Source organism: Anas acuta, chromosome Z (genome assembly GCF_963932015.1).
Source record: "Anas acuta chromosome Z, bAnaAcu1.1, whole genome shotgun sequence".
Lineage (NCBI taxonomy): Eukaryota > Metazoa > Chordata > Aves > Anseriformes > Anatidae > Anas > Anas acuta.
The window spans coordinates 56,456,837-56,475,495 of NC_089017.1; the positions used below are offsets into that span (position 1 = coordinate 56,456,837).

General features: G+C 38.1%; 2 protein-coding genes across 9 annotated transcripts in view; one reads left to right on the plus strand and one right to left on the minus strand.

The window, feature by feature from the left end:
• DCP2 (decapping mRNA 2) overlaps nt 1-14,013 on the plus strand; it is a 32,319-nt gene extending 18,306 nt beyond the window's left edge. The window contains exons 3-11 of one of the 2 annotated variants that reach the window (XM_068667637.1): nt 18-145; nt 629-727; nt 3,119-3,271; nt 4,071-4,183; nt 4,292-4,399; nt 4,991-5,111; nt 5,410-5,520; nt 7,188-7,239; nt 8,270-14,013. In XM_068667637.1, the coding sequence (XP_068523738.1) occupies nt 18-145; nt 629-727; nt 3,119-3,271; nt 4,071-4,183; nt 4,292-4,399; nt 4,991-5,111; nt 5,410-5,520; nt 7,188-7,239; nt 8,270-8,433 (1,049 nt within the window). In that variant the 3' untranslated portion in view covers nt 8,434-14,013. The remainder of the gene's footprint in view (nt 1-17; nt 146-628; nt 728-3,118; nt 3,272-4,070; nt 4,184-4,291; nt 4,400-4,990; nt 5,112-5,409; nt 5,521-7,187; nt 7,240-8,269) is intronic. The other variant, XM_068667636.1, reaches the window with a different exon arrangement.
• A 2,030-nt stretch (nt 14,014-16,043) lies between these two features.
• MCC (MCC regulator of WNT signaling pathway) overlaps nt 16,044-18,659 on the minus strand; it is a 192,822-nt gene continuing 190,206 nt past the window's right edge. For all 7 annotated transcript variants that reach the window (XM_068667631.1, XM_068667629.1, XM_068667630.1 and 4 more), the window contains one exon: nt 16,044-18,185. In XM_068667631.1, coding sequence (XP_068523732.1) covers nt 18,005-18,185 — 181 coding nt within the window. In that variant the 3' untranslated portion in view covers nt 16,044-18,004. The remainder of the gene's footprint in view (nt 18,186-18,659) is intronic.

Sequence of the window (18,659 nt, forward strand, 5' to 3'; positions counted from 1 at the left end):
CTTGACTGCTGCTGTACTCTTCAATCACTGCCCTTTTTTACTGCCTCAAGGTGAAGACGTACAAAAGGTTTTAGACGAGTGGAAGGAATATAAAATGGGAGTGCCAACCTATGGTGCAATTATTCTTGATGAGACACTTGAAAATGTAAGTATGAATATGTAAATATGTAAATGCAACGTAAATATGAATATAGTTTCGAAGAGCTGGGGGGAGGATGGCGTGTGCTGGCAAAAGTAATCTTTGTACTTTACATTTTGTAATTTTGTAGTTTACGTTTGTTGTCTGGTTACAAAAAAAAAAAGCACACTTCAGATTCACAAAAAAATGACAGATATTTGACACTGAGTGTGTACAAAAATAGAATATGGGAATAAGATATGGAAGACAGTAAATACTCTTCTGCTTGCTTTCCTATTCAGTTTTACTTCTTTATTCAGAGTTACATGATTTCATTAAAAAAAAAAAATCTGCAGTTTTTGCTAGAACACAGAAAACCTAATGGGTTCCTCCTCCAGGCTGAAGTCACTGTTCTGGGGGGTCAGAAGCAGAGGACAGCGAAGGGAAGAGAATTAATATAAATCAATTAGAACAGTTGGTGTTGACAGATGTCTTTACTGTATTTTGCAGGTTCTTTTGGTTCAGGGCTATTTAGCAAAGTCTGGCTGGGGATTTCCAAAAGGGAAAGTAAATAAAGAAGAGGCTCCTCATGACTGTGCTGCTAGAGAGGTAAGTTAAAAATCAGCTTAAGGGAACCAAACTTTTTTTTTTTTTTTAAAGTTATGTAAATGAAGCTTTGCTGAGAGCAGGATATATATGCTAGATGAAAAGACATGTTACTTAGGTATGTCTTCTATTGAAATCAGGAAATTGTTGCAGTCTTTTGCTGTAGCTTTTAGTGCTTTTCTGAGTGATCACCAAGGGTGTGATTAACTAGTTTAAAATCGGTGTTGATGTTTTTCATTGTTTTGTACTAACATGCTACGTTAAATGAATGCTATTTTTGAAGTTCAGTTCTGAACTATTAATTGTCTTCTAAATTTTACTTTTGGTGCTTGGAAAATCTGAGGTACTCCATGGCTTTTTGAATATTAAGCTGAGAGGCACATACAAGGTGATAGAAGAATGGGAATTTAGCTTGTATGAGAGCTGGGCTGTGTTAAGAGACTGAAGAGATGAGATGGAGGTTGTAGAAGATTATGGAAAAATTGTGAAGAGGTTTTATTCAGTGATATAGGAACAAGCAACAATATTGATATATGGCAATTAAGTGCTAAAGAAAACAATCTGTGAGGTTTATTGCTGCAGCAGATAGTAGAGCTTCATGTTGAAAATAGTCTGCGTTTGTACCAGTATTGTTCTTTCACAATGTTCCTCTAACATAATGCATCTCGAATTTAAGGAAAACAAAGGTGAGGGAAAACAGCAAGATGCTTTAATTTTCTTCATGGTTGGACTGAATTTGTATCTGAGGAGTTGTGGACTTTTCTTAAATATGCCTCTTAAAGAAGCATGAATTTTAAAATTCAGCATTTCTGATTTGTTGAGGGTAGTTTCCATACCCCTAAGATATTTAGGATTGATTTGGAAAAGCAAAATAAAGTGTTAGATCTTAACACTACACTTTTATGCAACAGGCATGTATGAGAATTCCTTTCACGTTAGTACTTCCTTATTTTTCAGTGTAGAGTGTTACTTATATAGAATTGGATAGCTTGCCAAGTGAAATACTTGAGCAGTGTATGCAGTGGGCTGTCATTGCACAGCTCAAGGGATGAGCAGAGACTTAATAAGGTTAAACTAATTATTAAATGCATGTCTTATGCTCCCCCAACACACCATAAATAGATTCTTTGATTAAAATTTTGTTAGGCAGTTGCTTCTGTGGTGTTTTTTTTCTCCTTTTTTTTTGTTGTTGTTTTATATTTTTATTTTTCGGTCTAAAGGGTTACAACTGAAGGGCAAGGAGAAAATAAAAATATATGGACCACAAACAGTGTGTATAGCATTTAAAGTGGGCACAGTTATACTGGGAAAATAGTTTGATGTTTCTAATTTGGAGAATATATTATAATACGCTAGTGAACAACACTGTTGTTTTGATCTGTTTCCATGAAGGTAAATTGTCATTGTGGATGAACTTGCACATTTTTCAAAGCTAACATGTTGCCAAACATTGTAATGTCCGTAAAATGTGTGTGTAAACCTTTTTTTTTTTTTTCTTTTTTTTTTTTTTCTGGAGTCAGCGCAGGTCTAAAACTTTGAACTGCACCTGCATGTGGTCTAATTGAAGAGGTCTGCTCTGGGCAGTGCCTAGACGGTTCAGTTGTACTTCAGAAGGAATAACAATACTATATGGTTAACCATTTAGGCAAAACGAGTTTCTACGATGAATTCATTCAAATCATCTGGAAGAATCAGGAAGAATCAGGACATTATGCTTGTTATTTTTTGAACTCTGCTGTTCCTAATGCATTAGGACATTAGATTTGCTTGGTTTGCTTTTGACCTTTACATAAGGGTTTTTAGTACTAATTTGAAGACTGGGTGTCAGTTATTTACTTTGTATTAAGATCTTGAGTATTTTTTAATATTTGTGCTTAATTTCCTCTACATTTTGAAAAATTGAACTTGAAAACATTTTGCTGATATTGATATATGCACTTGACCACAAGACATTTTAAGTATTACCTGCTGTAGCTACTTTATGTGGTTATTCAGTTTTATTTTTTTGTTTTACATATTCACAGGCAGGACCACATGTTGTGTAGTTTCTAGTCAACACATCACTGTTTCAGGAAACAGCTAAGTTAATGTAAAAGAGCAATGCATGGCTCTGGAGCTTTTAACTTCACAATTTAATAGAAGAGGCTTCACTGAAGATGCTGTCCTACTGTTTAGTTCTAAATCTGGTCTTTAAAAATTTAACTGAGGAGTCCTACTTCTGGATTACTGGCAATAGGGCTTAACAGCCCTTTCTGTTTCATATACCTGTGGCTCTCTTCTTCAGTTGCCCGCTGTCATGAGTAGGTCAGAAAACTATTTGTGTCTTGCCTTAGGATGATAGGTTCTAAAAGGATAAATTTAAATATATGCATTGATATCATTTATGTTTTTCAGGTGTTTGAAGAAACGGGGTTTGACATAAAAGATTACATCAGTAAAGAAGAATACATTGAGCTGCGAATTAATGATCAGTTAGCACGGCTCTACATCATTCCAGGAGTTCCCAAGAATACAAAATTCAACCCCAAAACCAGGAGGGAAATTCGGGTATGTTAACTTGTTTAGTTTTGCGGATACCTTATTGTGGAGGTTGGCTTTTAAAGCTAATAGTCTGTGAAATAATGAAACCAACAAACATGATGAATTCTTGAAATACTAATTACAAATAGTGTTTTGTCACTGTAGAGTCTTGTCATGTTGTTGCAACTCTAATGGAAAGACTGATTCTTAACAATCTCTGGCATCTCCATTCGTCACGAAAACAACATTAGTACATGCAGTCAAACTGGAATTCCCTCCATCTTCTTTCTTAGGTAGTCTATGTGCTAATCATTTCATGTTATTCCTACTTTATTATTTTTATTATTATTATTATTCTGTAACAAAACCTGAAACTTGTACAGCAAACTTCATTCCCTTATTTCTGATAATTTTTGAGCTAATATTGGTAGTCTGGTTTTGATTTTAAATATAAGCAGCAAGAATACTAGTGGCTTGGAAAATTATTTGAAGCCACTACCATTATTTACTGCATCTGGTGTGTAGTGAGTTTTTTGTTTGCTTGTTTACTGAAATTCATATTCAGAATTCAGTTGCTGGATGATATATTTCATGTTTTAGTTATGTCTTGGAATGTGTATGAGGTGTACCATCCATTACTCTGTAGCTGCTGTCAGAAGAACAACCCCATCATTAGTTAACAATTTGTAGAAAAAAACTTGCAGTATCATAATAAGCCTTTCATTGTAATTTTTTAATTAAGCATAGTAAGTTTGAAATGTGTTTGTAATGTATTTTCTGCAGCAACAACAGTGGTTTATTTTGATTTTATTTTTCATTTTTCTAGAATATTGAGTGGTTTTCCATTGACAAATTGCCATGCCACAGGAATGACATGACCCCGAAGTCCAAGCTAGGTCTGGCACCTAACAAATTTTTTATGGCCATTCCTTTCATTAGGTATGTTCAAGATGAAGCAAATGCTAGGCCAGTGCCTTTCAGAAAACTTTTAATTCTTTAGATTTGTTTTAGCAAATAGATCATGTTGAACTTCTGCTCGCTTACCAGGCCACTGAGGGAATGGATTTCCCGAAGGAATGGAGATTCCTCAGAGAGTGACAATGGTGTTTCATCTACAGCGAACACACCCGCTAAGCCCAACTCGGAAAAAGCTAGGTAAGAACCAGGTCAGTTTAACATCTCTATATCCTTTCTGCAAAATGTTGGTCAGATGAAGCCAATCGTCCTTTCTCTGGATATTTCTATCCTAGTAATAGAGTTGGCTAATTATAAATAAATAATTACAGGTGTATCTTACAGGCCTGTGAACAGGATGAAAACTTAATAATTAGTGTCATGATGTGCTTTTTGGAAAATTCTTCAGTGTGATAGAACTGACAGAATTCCTTGAGTCCAGTGTATGGGAATACCCTCCCTTTCTGGTTCATCTAAGCTAGAAGTAGTAGAGCAAATTTTAAAACCTGGACTCACAAAAAGAAGGCTTTGCTCCAGTAATTCAGATCAGGTTAGCACCAACGCTCATTAAAAATGATGACATGGGACTAGCTTGCTGTCTGTGCTGAACATAAGCTTCCTGCCAGCAGTCAAAACAATGCAGTATGAATGCAGTAATCTTTGTTACAGCTTGTACTCTAGGTTACCTAAACTTGTCTTCCAGATTATTCTCAAAATGCAGAAAGTTCTTCATTTCAGTTCTGCTACCAATAGCTCTTAAGTTGTTTTTTAACCTCTGTTTTCATGTACTAGATCCAAACCTCGCAGTAGTCAGCAGGTGCTCACAGATGGCACAGGAGAGCAGTGCATGAAGCCAAAACAAACACAAAAGCCATGCAATCATCCTGAAACGTCTGAAGCGTTAAAAACAAAGGTAGGTTGTTTCTTAGGCAAACGTATGTGTCTGGACTATTTAAGACCAATGTCTTTGTTCATAAGTGTTCCTCCCTGGAACTGAAATACTGAATTTTAACACTATAGTATGCAAAATCAGAACATTAAAATAAAATTCTAGGGGGTTTCTCAGTTTGCTTGCTACTGACAGTAGAGGTGGTGGGTGTCAGGTGGTAGTTGTGTTATGTCAGTTTTAGCTGATAAATAGCAATTGTCAACAAACGATTTTTGATGCTGCCATTTAAACTCTTCCTTCTACTACCTTTTGGACATAATAGCAGAGTCAGAACTTGAGGAGCAACGGCAGAAAGCAGAATCAAGACACTGCCACACAGAAGAAGAGAACAAATGGAGTCCACAGTCAACCAGCAAAGCAAAACCACACCTTGGTAAGAAAAACCTAGTGGCTATCTCATTAACAAGTTCCAGTAGTGCTTAAGAAATTTACAGGCAGAAGTCCTGCTGAGAGAAACTGCTTATTGCTTGAAAATATATTTTAACAAAATATTTAGTAAGTGTCTGTAGGAGTATGACATTTCTTACCTTAGACCATACAGATCTATAGACAATGCATCCTTCCTTTAAAGTTTGCATTTTGGAACCAAGGCTTGTTGTTGAAAATAGCAGCCATGTCGGCAGACAGTCCTCTGCAGCTTTCCAGGTTCCAGCCTACCACAGGATGCCATAATAAGTCAATGTAGGACATGTCTGACATGTTTATGTTTTGTAAACAATTTTGTTGTACAACAGATAGATACAGAGTGTTAATGCTTATATGTTAATGTTTATTATCTCTCTCCTCAACAGCAAAAAACAATGAGATACAGACTTGCCTTGATCTCATATAATTTTTAATCAAATAGTGGAATTACACTTTGTCAATAGCAGCATGATATTCTTGGTTTATTACCTTTCCCTTGCACCAACTAAATATGCTTGTCCCCAAAGTTTTGCTGGATGGGAGAAGGTTCACTGAGAAACCTGTTTTACAACATCATTTTGATTTTTCCCCCCACTATTCTTTATGGCGCTCTCAGTCTGTGTTGTTGGCTTTTGTGCAGCATTGAGCTGCATGCACTGTTCTCCATGCAGCTGAGCTTGCTTTAATTTTTCTAGATTACTGGCTTTAAGATAGATTCTTCTCATTCTGGGTTGCAGTTTCTACCTTCTTTCTGTTTTTCTTGTAAAAGTGCAGAAAATGCACAGAAAACTACTTTCGTCCTGTTGATTTTTCATTCTTTTCATAGCAAGAAACAGTTAACTCCTTTTAGGTCTACAAGTAGAAGAAAGAAAAGCCAAGGAATTGACTGGCCAGAAATTTGGCTGTGTAGAAAAACGTGTAATAATGGAAATCTGTAGGATCTTGATGGAAACAAATGGAACTGTTAATACTCTGCTGTGCAGGTTCTTTACAGACTTTGCTAAACACTTATGTGGTGTTTCATTTGCATTTTCATGATTGCCAGTCCTTTGAAGTTTAAAGACTTCACGTCCCAGTGATAACATTTTAATATTGTTTGGAGGCCTGGGACTCTTAATTTGCATAGTGCAAAGGACAATACTTTTCTCTGTATTTGTGTTCATAGAGCAGCATACCTAAGGCTAATTCTTTTCCCTGGAGAATTCTAATTTTGCATCCCTAATACATGCTAATCTAAGTGGCGGTAGCTGCCTGCTTGCAAATACCCCTTGTGTTTTGAGAAAAGCAGATTGAAGAACAGGCTTATGCATATGCAACTTCAAGTCCATACCATCATGCTGCAAGACCTTTGGGGCTTACAGTATTTAGAAAAGAGTCATTTTTTTTTTTTTACTTAAAAGCTTGCATTTTAAGAATGATCAGTCAATTGCTACAAGATTGCAATGCTTCTGAAAGACTTGTGGATTTGATGCATGCTAAAGTAATGAATTCATCCTGAATTACAAGTAAAACGATTCACACAGGAGGTGTATCAAGTCAAATATATCACACCTCTTAGCTGACACTTAAGCTATACTCCCAAGAAAGGGATTTTTTTTTTAATTAAGAGTAATATGTGTTTTTTCTCTTAACCAGAAATGTGAAAAAAAGCTTCATCCAAGAAGACTTCAAGATAACTTTGAAACAGGCAAGTATACTCTGAATTTCCATCCAAAGTTATAGAATCATAGAGCCATTTTAGTGTGGAAAAGACACATAAAGATCCTGAAGATCATTACATCCAACCATGACCAGACACTGACAAGTCTACCACTAAACCATTACCTTAAGCACCACATCCATGCCTCTTAAATACCTCCAGAGATCACAGAATCACAGAATTGTAGGGGTTGGAAGGATCCTCAAGAGATCATTGGGTCCACCCCCCTGCCAAACAAGGTTCTGTAGAGCAGGTTTCCAGGTAGGTGTACAGACGGACCTTGAATATCTCCAGAGAAGGAGACTCCACAACCTCCCTGGGCAGCCTGTCCCAGTGCAGATTTACGCACTGAAGTTGTGTATTAAAAGCTGGAAGCACTGACTAATGATGGTTGCGGTTCCTTCGTCGTATGTCAATCCAAGTGCTGTAAAGCCATATTTTTCTAAGGAAGTCTGAGTTCCTCTTTATTTGGTTAACTTAATGTGATGCAATCATGTGGGTTTTACAGTTCTTCTAATTGTGAAAATTCCCAGATTACACTGTGTTGCTGGGTGAAGAGTACCTAAAGACTAGTTTAGGAAAGTAGCATCTCAGTTGGCAGCATGCTGTTAATTAAATGTTGGTTGAAGGCTTTCTGTCCTGCTAACAATAAGCTGCAGTCAATACAGGGCTACTCCAGAGTGCTTACACGGTGCTTTACTTCTACTCAGAAAATAGGGCTACATTTCTTTCCTTTACATCATTCTATACATTGCAAAGCAGTAACCTGTGGGTAAAACTGGCTATTGAAAGTGCCCCCAAGTTGCTGTGACTTTAAGATTTGTTCTAGCCACTAGATGACTTGTAAGTATGGCTGTTTGATACACCTTTTTCTGTTTGTGACCATGGAAACAGACTTTTTCGTAAATACTAATTAAATGCACATTACAGGTACAGCCTTGTATTGTCATTGATTCTTTCACTGATAACTAGACATCTAAAATTTGTTCCATGTTTTTTTTTTTTCCTCTGTAAACAGATGCAGCACATGAGATGTGTTCTTCCAGTGAAGACCCAGTGGTAGAAAACGTAGAGGGGAACTCTGTGGCATGCAATGGCAATTACAAATTTGCTTTCTCATCAAGAGCTTTCTTGAGTTTCAAGTTTGACCATGATGCCATAATGAAATGTTTTGACCCCTGAGTTTATTATGAACAAAGATCAGACTTGCCTATAGCAATTGCGGGGGGTTCTTATCCAGCCTTACTCTTTCTCAGGAGTTTTTTTTTGTTGTTGTTGCTGTTTTTTCTTTATTTTATTATTTGTTTTTAAATGCAATGCAGGGACTGACTGGTGGTTTGGAAGGGTTTGTTCTCTTTGTAGTACGGGAGTGGCATAGTCAAGTGTTGCACTTTAAATGCAGTATAGCCTTTGTCCACAAAAGTACCTTTCCAGTGTTCAGTTAACTTGTTCCTAGCTGTGCATTAGAGGGCATTCTTTTTTCCTCATTTTTTTTAACTTGCTGAGTGTTTTTTAGATTGTCATTGACATTGACTTTTTTGTACTGTTGGAGTATACCAGCTTGCTAAACTTTTAACTGCTCTGATATAAATTATTGGACTTGTTAGTCATTATTTTATAGTACATTGCAATATTATGACAGTGGCAATGAAGCTGATTCTCAGAGGACTCCTCTCTCTGTCCCAGTAATTTTGAAACCATAAGTTGCACATTTCAAACCTAGCCTCAGTCTGTCATCCTTTCTTTTTCCTGGTGGCTTGCCCACAATATCTTCCCTCGCACTGAAAGTCAATTTCTGTTGGCTGGCAATCAGTAGTACTTGAGTCAAATTTATAGCATGACTTCTTCTGTACCTACTCTGCCTCTGTTTCCTGTGAGGATACACAAACTGGGCAGAGCTTAGCCTTTCAAAGTGTCTAGCTTCAACTCATGCACTGTCCCCAGCTGGGTAAAAAGAAGTTGAGAAGTGTTGTGTTATCCCAGTTGTAGCTGCTTTCAAAAAGAAAAGCTCAAACTTCGTTTGTGGGAAGTTACTCATGTAGAATTTATGCTGAATGTAAATAAGCCTCTGTAGATCTTGCCAGGAGGAAAGCAGGTGCATGGATAATAGAATCATTGTGTGACACTAAAAGGCTTAATCAGGCTTGCAATAACTATTCTAAGGATGTCCAGTATTGTATTCTGTGCTGTTGTCCTCGGTTCTCTTGTGTAGTGTATGCTCTGTATATAGTTGTATTGAATTGCACTTGCAGTTAGCATTTAAATGATGTAGCCTCAGTCTTTTGGAGCTACAACGCTTTCTTAGTAAAAATATCAAAGATCTGAAGAAAAATAAAATCATAACAGTGGAGGTGATGAACTGTTAACTGTTACATCACCGTCATGATTCCAGTTAGGGTGTTTCGAACACAAGCTTTGCAGTTGAGAGAAATGCACTGAACTCACTTGTTACAGCAGCTTGTGGTGCCAAGCATATTGTCCCAGACTTAAGAATTGATTCTTCTCTAAAATAAAGGTGAGCAATTGGTAACTTCCTAGTTGAATGAACTAGGCCTTCCTCTCTCGTTCAGAGTGTATGCTCATGCACTGAGTCTTTATGCAACTCATGTGGCATCCAAAAACACAATCCTGGTCTTCCTTCAACTTCCCTACTTCATCTATTACCTAGTGGTTTTCCTCAGAAATAGCTTTAGAACTATCTTCTGGTTTGTTTACCTGCCTGACACCAGGTGATTTGGGACTCTAATGCTGTAATGCTTTTGGCAGAAGGAACCCTGGACTTCTGTATGAGTTAACAGGAGAAACAGACCGCAGCATTTCCTCCTTCTGGAGGACGAGAGTCCTGAGGGCCTTGTCTTTCAAGACCAAATCATGAAATAACTCAATCTAGCTTTGTCTCACCTTGTTTAAAAAAAAAAAAAAAAAAAATCCAAAGGCTGTAGAAAGCAGTAAATGGGTAAATAGCAGTAGTTGAGAAGGTGGGATAATGCTGGAGGATGTTATGTTACTCAGCTTCAGGTGAAAAATAACCTTTAGTTACTTTTCTAGTGCAAATAGTTGATTTCCCAGCAAAAGTGCCTTTACTCACAGTGAGGCAGAAGTTTGTATTCATATCATGAGGCTGCTACTGCCTGTGGAGTTAGCAAGACTCTCCTAAGGCATGATTCAATATCAGGCTGCGGGAATCTTTAATAAGTAGGTTGACTTAAAATATATATATATATATATATATAAAAAAAAGAAAAAAAAAAATCAGTTATTTCATTTAGTGCTCTGTGAAATAAGGGGAATGCTCATGAAACAGTGAACTTCTGTTGTCACAGACAGAGGGAAGTCTTTAAAATGAAGCAAGCATGTCCTGCGAGCAGGAGATGCTGACTGCCCTCTGTGTTCACTGGGTCATTTTTGTCGTAGTGACAGCTCGGTGCAGTGTAAGAGAAGCTGGTTGCTTTGTGAAGCAGCCCGAAGTGGGGCTCATTCATGTCATGATCTTAGTAAATCTAGCCTTAATGTGAGTTGCGGATAAATGTGATAAATATGCAATAACTTTTACTTCCTTGTATAAGGGTACTGTTCCTTGTAGCAGCATTGCTTTTCTGCTTCCTCAGTAAGGTTGCTAAAACAACAGGAGTGCGGCAGCATGTGACCTACCCTTTGGTTTCCATCATGCCCCGCACTGTGAACACTTTGGATTGTTTACTATTACTAGTTCATGTTCTTATTTCGCCATCATTTTATAATTAAGTATATTTTCAAGTTTAGAAGTATACAGTTTACATTAGTTTCTGTAAAACAGTGAAGAAATTACAAGTGAGGGATAGATTTCAGTGAGTTTTTATTTCCTGAGAACTAGACACAGAAAAATGAGTAACTGTTTGCATGTCAGACTCAAGCTCATGTCAAGATACTTGAAAATTAAACATTACTCCATTTATGCTTAGGGCTAAAGCAATTCAGAATGCTTGCCTGGAAGGGGTTATTCAGAGTATGATTGGTCACTCAGTGTTCTTGAAATTAAAGAAGACATGGAATTAACCAAACTTTTAGCTAAAACAAAACAAAACAAACAAACACGTTTGGGTACCAGGAATGGATCTAGTACTAGTTTGCAGTTTCTAGAACGACATAAATTCCATGTTCATTGTGAAATTTCAACCATCTCTCCTTTGCAGAGTGGTTTGAACTTTGACTGAAGAGTGATTTGCCTAATTGAATTAATTATGTCCTGTGCTGAAATACTAACTTCAACTCCTTGATGCACATGCATGCTTTTTAAAGTATCTGTGTCTTGTGTAGTTTGAAGTCAGGAAATAGCAGTGTTGAGAAGAGGGTAAATAGCTTTATTTACTGCACAATCAAAGTATTTCTTTTTTATACAATGTAAATTTCTTAGACCAAACTTGCAAAATTGCTTGTAATAGAGTTCTGGGCCTAGTCATTGTTTCAGGCTTCTGTGCTGTGCTCCAACCTTCCTGATTTGATTTAGTGAATTGAGAACAATGCTTACTGTTTCTTCCTTCACCTATTTGCAGCTGTAATTTATGGAACAGTTGCTTTTGAAAACAAGGCAGGATTTGGGTTTGGCTGTTCCTAACAGACTTGCTCTCAGATTGGAAATTATTTATTCCAACCCTTACTCGCTGTAGTAGGTTTGCTTTTAATGATTTGCAGTGTATAGCAGCACTCGTGTCATTCTGGTGTAAAGAGCAAGAGCCTACATTAAGAACCCAAGCTCCAGTAAATACCCTGTGGTACAAAATGGTCTTGCTGCTCCACGCGTGACTGGCTTTCCAGTTGTTGGGTCAGTGAGCCATTTAATTCTCAGCTACCTGTTTGCTGTTTGTTTTTCACAATTTATGAGCAACAGAACTTTTTTTTTTTTTTTTTTTTTCCCCAGAGGTAAAGTCAGGTGCCTTTATCTTTTAAATAAGGAAGTTAAACTGTAAACTTGTTCGGAAGCTCAAGACTATTGAGAGCTGGTAGAATAGCCTCTCTTGTTGATTTAGAAGCAGTTTATTTATAGGAATTTGAGCTTGCACTGTTACTGTTAAAGGGTCTGGTGCTTATACATGACTTCATACTAATTTCAGATTGCTTTTGTTATTACAATATGTCAGCTTTTGAAGCAACCAAAATTATTTAAGATGTGGTAAATTTCTACTAAATGAAGGTGCTTTAACAGTAAATGAGGCTTGGCGATGTCACTACTCTTGCATAGTAGGTTTCTGTCCTTATGCAGTTATAGCAATAGTCTAGGTCAGGAATGAAAGAAGTAGGCTAAATGCTCGTACTTGCACTGTTCTCCATACTGTACATAAGCACTGATAGATACAGTAGTACTCGTGCTGTGTGTGCATTTCACTGTTTCAAGTAGGTTGTGAACTTATAAGCAAGACAACTTTTGTAGCAATTACATTGGCCATATTCAAAATCATGCAAGATAAAATGTCTTGGATTAGTCAGAGTACATGAAAAATGAATGCTTGGGTTGTAACGTGTCTTTTCATTGAAAGTGTTAGGTTAAACTAGACCAACTGTACAGGTTCCACCTTGCAGGAACACCTGTCTTCACACAGCTCTCAGCTGTGGACTGCTGGGAAGGAAGTGTAAGAGCCTTCAATTCATCCCTCAGTACTCGGGGGGTGGGAAGCGTGTCTTTCTGTAATCGTCAGGAATTTTCAGGGTACAGAATGCTTAAAATTGAAAAGGTCCGCCCTGAAATGTATGGAAAATACTGATGAGTATTTTATCATTCTTAAGCATTTACATTGTTTAGCAGAAGAACTAGCTTTTGATTTGTTTGGTGCCCTGAAGAAAGTGATTACACCCCAAGGGGTGTAAATCATTGTAAAACAAGGCATTGATAGCTTTTTAAGAATATAGCTCCTAGAGACTCAATTCTCTATTACACACCTCTCACTGACAAAAATTTACTTTGCAAGGTTTTTTAAGCATGTTTGAGTAAAATTTTTAAACTAAGGAGTTGAACCATTTATTCTTACTGTTGGGTACGTATTTTTGTTATGCAGGAAAGGTTTGTAACATTGCATGAGTAGGCACTCTCAGCAAATAACTTCTCAAGCCTATACTTAAAACAGGATCCTTAAGTAACTTTACCATGTCTGCATGGCATTGCAGTATGTGGAAGCAGTACTTCAACTGTGAGGAGCAGTCTAGCTGGGTTTGCAAGGCACTTTAACATGAGAAACAAACAAAACAAAACAGACCCCACAGAGCTAGGTGGGGTTTTGTTGGTTAGTTTTGGCGTAATGCTGAATCCTTGTACGTGTTTTAGGACCTAGGCTGACTCAGGAACCGCTGCCCAAAGAAAACTTTTCTGTGCAGCATTGCATGCCTTGCAGAAAAACAGGGAGCCAGTGTTTTATTATATGGCTCATGCATGATGGGTTATGTCTTCCTCCTGTTTCTTCTAAGCGCAAAGACTTAATCTGTTTTCCTCACTGGTATGTAAGTGGCATATCAGTGCCAAGTGTAAAGTACTTACAGCTAGTTGTGAGTTGAACCTATGTAAAGATTTTATCCAATTTCCATTATGTTGTCTTGAAGAGGGCTTGTATTGGTCAGCTCTTCAATTTTAGCAAATCAGTAACTACCTGTAACAAATGTTGTATTGATGATTGTGATTTAATTGTTACTCAATGATTTGGAAACTGAAGCACACCAGTAAAAAGGCTATGACTAAATTGACAGTTTCTTCTATAATGTAATTTTTCTCTAAAATTAAATGATTTTGTGTATAAACTTGTTTGAACATGAGTGTTACTGATAAGTGTGAATTGTGAAATCTGTCCTGTTTATTCCTTCACTGTAGAATGTTTAAACTAATATTGCCTTAAACAAATTAGCAGCACTGACCACTTCTATGTGCCAGTTAAAAGCATTATCATTTCCAGAACTATTTCTAAAGGTGGATGAGGGGCACATCAAACACCAAGGGGTAGCAAACATGTTTATTTAAGTGTTAGATGTACTGAAGAAAGGAAGTACACAAATTTCAATCACTGCTTTTAAAGTATTTATGAAGTAGCATATTTTTTGGTTCACATAATTTAATTTGTCATTAAAAGGTTTCATTTGTGCCCTTCCATTTCTGTAAAGTGTTCCTTGACATAGGCAGCTCCTGGCAAGTACCCTAAGATCAGATCTCCAGTGAGCTCTTTCAAACTTTTCACGTCCCCATTGTGGGAACACTGCTGGCCGTGCCATACCATCTCCCTCGGTCGCCTTCTCTCAGGGAAGGTGACTGCGGTACCTCCTCCCGGAGCCCCTGAGCAGCAAGGGGCCCAGTACGGTAAGGCAACCCCCAAGGAAAAGAAACAGCATTAGAAATTTATTCAGAATATAAGAACATTTGTAAAATAAGTATTATAAATGTCTCTGTATAAATAAATGCAGTTTTTACAATTCTATATCAAATAAACACAAAATAGCTATTTTACAGCGGCTAGGAGACTAAAAAGCAGCAACACATTTAAAGCTAATTGAAAAGGGTGAGAAGGATCTAAAATTACAATGTATGGTACAGTATTAAATGAGAAAGTCCTAATAGAAACAGAAGAACAATACTGACATTAATGCAAACTTACTCACATGTGCTTCGCAATAGCTAACAGTACATTCAAGCTGGTGAAGATTTATATGTTCAATCAGAAGAAAAGTACTGAACACACTGAAATACAAAATTTCATGCACTCTGGCAATTTAGAAAGTAAAAAAGACACCCTAAGATGAATTAATTGAGTGAACAACTTCGGTGGGTCTTGCCAAGAGAATCTATTTCCCTTGCTGTGCACGATTATTCTGCAACAGTTAAATGAGTGAAGTTGCTGTGATTTGTACCAGTGGTGTACAGGTCACACCCATCTGGCTCTAGGCTGGTGTACTTGTGTTTCCAACAGGTGCCAGGCAGTGACAGGAATTTGGGTTTTGGTATTTAGTCCCAGGACTGGTGACATTTCCACCAGTACACTGGAACTACAGCCACTGGTGTTACGAATCAGTTCCCACCACACCAGCAGAGCTTCCGCCACTTCCCTATTGGCCTTTTCCAGCATGCCAACAAATAAAGGGAGGGGTGGGGCGAGTAGCTCTTTGCTCAGAGTAACTTGTTTGGGCAAGTAACAGCTGCTGCTGGGGCTGAATGACACTGGCCTTTTTTTCTGGGAGTCCTATGGGAAGAAAGGGAAAGTGACTTACATGTGGTTATCATGTGTAAATTATTCTAGAACACTTTTGGAGCACGGTGGGTGTGGGACGTACATGGAGAATGCAGTGAACCAGCATTCAGTTGTGCAGAACCTGCAAATCATGAGGCCTTAGAAAGACACTGAGGGGCACTGCAACTTCCCATGCGTCTAACCGAGGGGCATTTATGCTTTCCTAGTGCACACCTTTTCTATAAAGAGAGGTTTCAGTTCAAATGCTTTAAGTTTTATCGTGTTCTGTGTACTTAACAGCTTCTTCAGGTACCACAGAATGGAAAAAATGGAGCCTGGGGAAAGGCGGTGTAAGAGCAGTTTCTAGCTGTTGTAAGTGACAGGCATTTCACAGTGACAGTGTGAGACGACCTCACGTTAGACGGGTGCTTTAGATACAAGAGGACAGAAGTGTAAGTGCACTTCTGCCACGGGAACAGGTCCACTGCTCTTCAGAACGCTTCTTCAGAAACAAGTGTGGTCAGCTGCTGAAACATGGCAAAAACTCACGTTCCTGTTGGTGAGAAACTTGTTGACCAAGAAGAGAAACACCACGGACGTTTAGCAAAACCAGAGTGACAATAAGAAATCAATGTATTTATTCCCTCAACAGTAGGGTCTCAAAAATTTCCATTTGCATTATAAATTAAGTACAATTCACTTGACAAAAAAGACTGACCAAAATCAACCCCAAGGCATCACCACCAACTTAATTTTGAAATCAGCATTGTTTTAATGTGCTATTGCAATCAATCACGTATGATGCTGGCTTTGTAGCTGATGTGTCAGACTCTAGAAAAGTATGAAATAGTTAGTACCCTAAGGAAAGAAGAGAACGGCAGCAACAGTAGAACAGCATAGAAGTTTCCTTCCACATGCTTTCGGAATTTCCTGGTCTTACGTGTCAGTAAGTGAAATAAGACGTCAGCAATGAAATCCAGAAGTCGTGAACACAAACTGCTTCAGGGCCAGTTGTAACCAACCGCTGACAACAATGCTGCATTCTTAACACAAATTCTCACAACTGTTTGGCTGCCTGGCCTTAACCTCTACTAGACAAAACCAGTTCAAATCCTCTAAAAATATTTTGTTTGTACTAGAAATTGTAGGACTAAATGAGAGACGTTATCATAATTCTAAATACACTATAATAAAACTTGAGATGCAACTCAGCAGGTAAAGCAAAAACAATAGACAGCTCCTCAAGTCGGGTTCACTGGCGAGAACACAGCTTGAAAAATGCGAACTAGAGGAGTAACAGCAACAGGCTAAAAGTTAACGGACTCCAGTTCGGCTAAACTAGAACCAGACTTAAACATGGAAATCGTTTTATGCACTCAGTCAAGAAGAACTAACGTCTGTGTGAAACAGGTTCTAGGGCAGTCTCCATCTGCTCCCTAGAGAAACCAACCTGATCCCCATGCCGCACTTGACATTCGTTGCCATAATAGGCCAGTATTTTTCCATTCACTCACTTTGATAACACATTAACATGATGTGACTTAAACAAAACAACAGTAAAACTAACAAAAGTTAACCTTACAAAGCTGCATGAAGACATCATTCACATTCTGCTTGTGGCTGTATATCCATACACCTACACATTTATAGTTTCGTGCATATTTATTCAGTACTAAACAGGTACATTCCTAGTAAGTACCTTTTTTGGTCACAAGTGTAAAAAGATGACGTTCTACTTCGTGATTGTAGAAGGATGTACTAAAGGCTCTGTAAGTAACAGAGATGGCCCAGCCTCTTAAAGAAACTGTGGCTATAATGCACTGACATGATAACTCAATTTTCACAAAATAACCACAAGCACCATGCAAGATAAATACCAGGAGATGGCCTGTGATTTAACCACCCTTGGCACAGACGGTCTACCTGGCATGGTAAAACTTAGAGCCTCTACACCTCTCGCAGATGATTCCTAGGAAATGTACCATTCTTTGAAGAGATGCAATTAGTTGATTAGTTGTGTTTTGTTTTCCCTCCCCAAATCAACAGCAGTTTTCCTACCTGATCTGCACTGGGAGCAACAGTACTGGAGCCGTGGTGCCCAGAACAAACCGGCCTGCTGGCTCCATGCTCTGCAGCTGCCTGCCTGGCTCCTTGCCCACAGCAGCGAGTTTGGAGGATGCAAAATGCGGCTGTGTGTGGAGGGACTTGGGAGTCAGCAAAACTCAAACTATCTCCGACCTGCCCAAACTAAAATCTATTAACATGAAGCATTTTGTTACGTGACACTGTCATCCGTAGGACATAAAATGGAGAAGAACATGTATAAGTATAGACATAATGACAGACAATGTACATAATCATAGCACGATAATTCAGGCACTGCCATTTTACATTATTAAACAGTCCTTAGTTAATGTTTAGATTATCCCCATAACTCCTGGCTGGACAGCTGAGATCTAAGAGATGGTGCTAAACTGTGTTGACAGTCAGGTATTCTAGCATACAAGCAACCTAAAAGCCAGCCTCCAAAAGAAAGAAATTTGTAATGGCACTATGCATCTTTGAAAAAGATGCACTTAAAGTGAAGTTTCATTGGTGTGTGGTCTTGAGTTCTCTTCTTCTAGTAAAGCTATTCTTTGTTTCAGCATCCTTACTTGCGTTTCATGCCTCTCCACCATGGCCATCATTTGCGATTCCAGTTTCTTCAGCTTATTTTGATGCTTTTTCTTTGCTTTTTCATAAGCTGCTACCAAGTTGCTGTTAGAAACAAATACAAGGTCATTCAAAAAAGCTTGCTCACAGCAACTGAAAACAAAACAAAACATAACCTAACCTAGCCTAAAAAAAAAACCAACAAACAAACAAACAAACAACAAAACAAAACAATAAACACCCTGCCACCTTCAGGGAACTACAGAATTTGATACTGATCCTTTTCCTAAAACTGATGTAGCCTTAAAACTCACTTGATCCAAACCTCAGTGATCCAGATCTGGATCAGTCTTGATCTGCTAACCTCTGTACCATTTTTGGTTAAGCACACACTCTTCCCAGTTACTGAAAACATCCTTAAACATGGTTCAAAGTGCTGGCTAATGGGTGCTTGTGATGACCGCGCAGAGCACTGAGACTCAGTGTGCTTCACGTTAAACATGTAATGCTTTACAGAAGGATTCTCATGTGGCCAGAACCCACTTACAAAAAAACAGCACCGAGTAAGCAGGCACATTT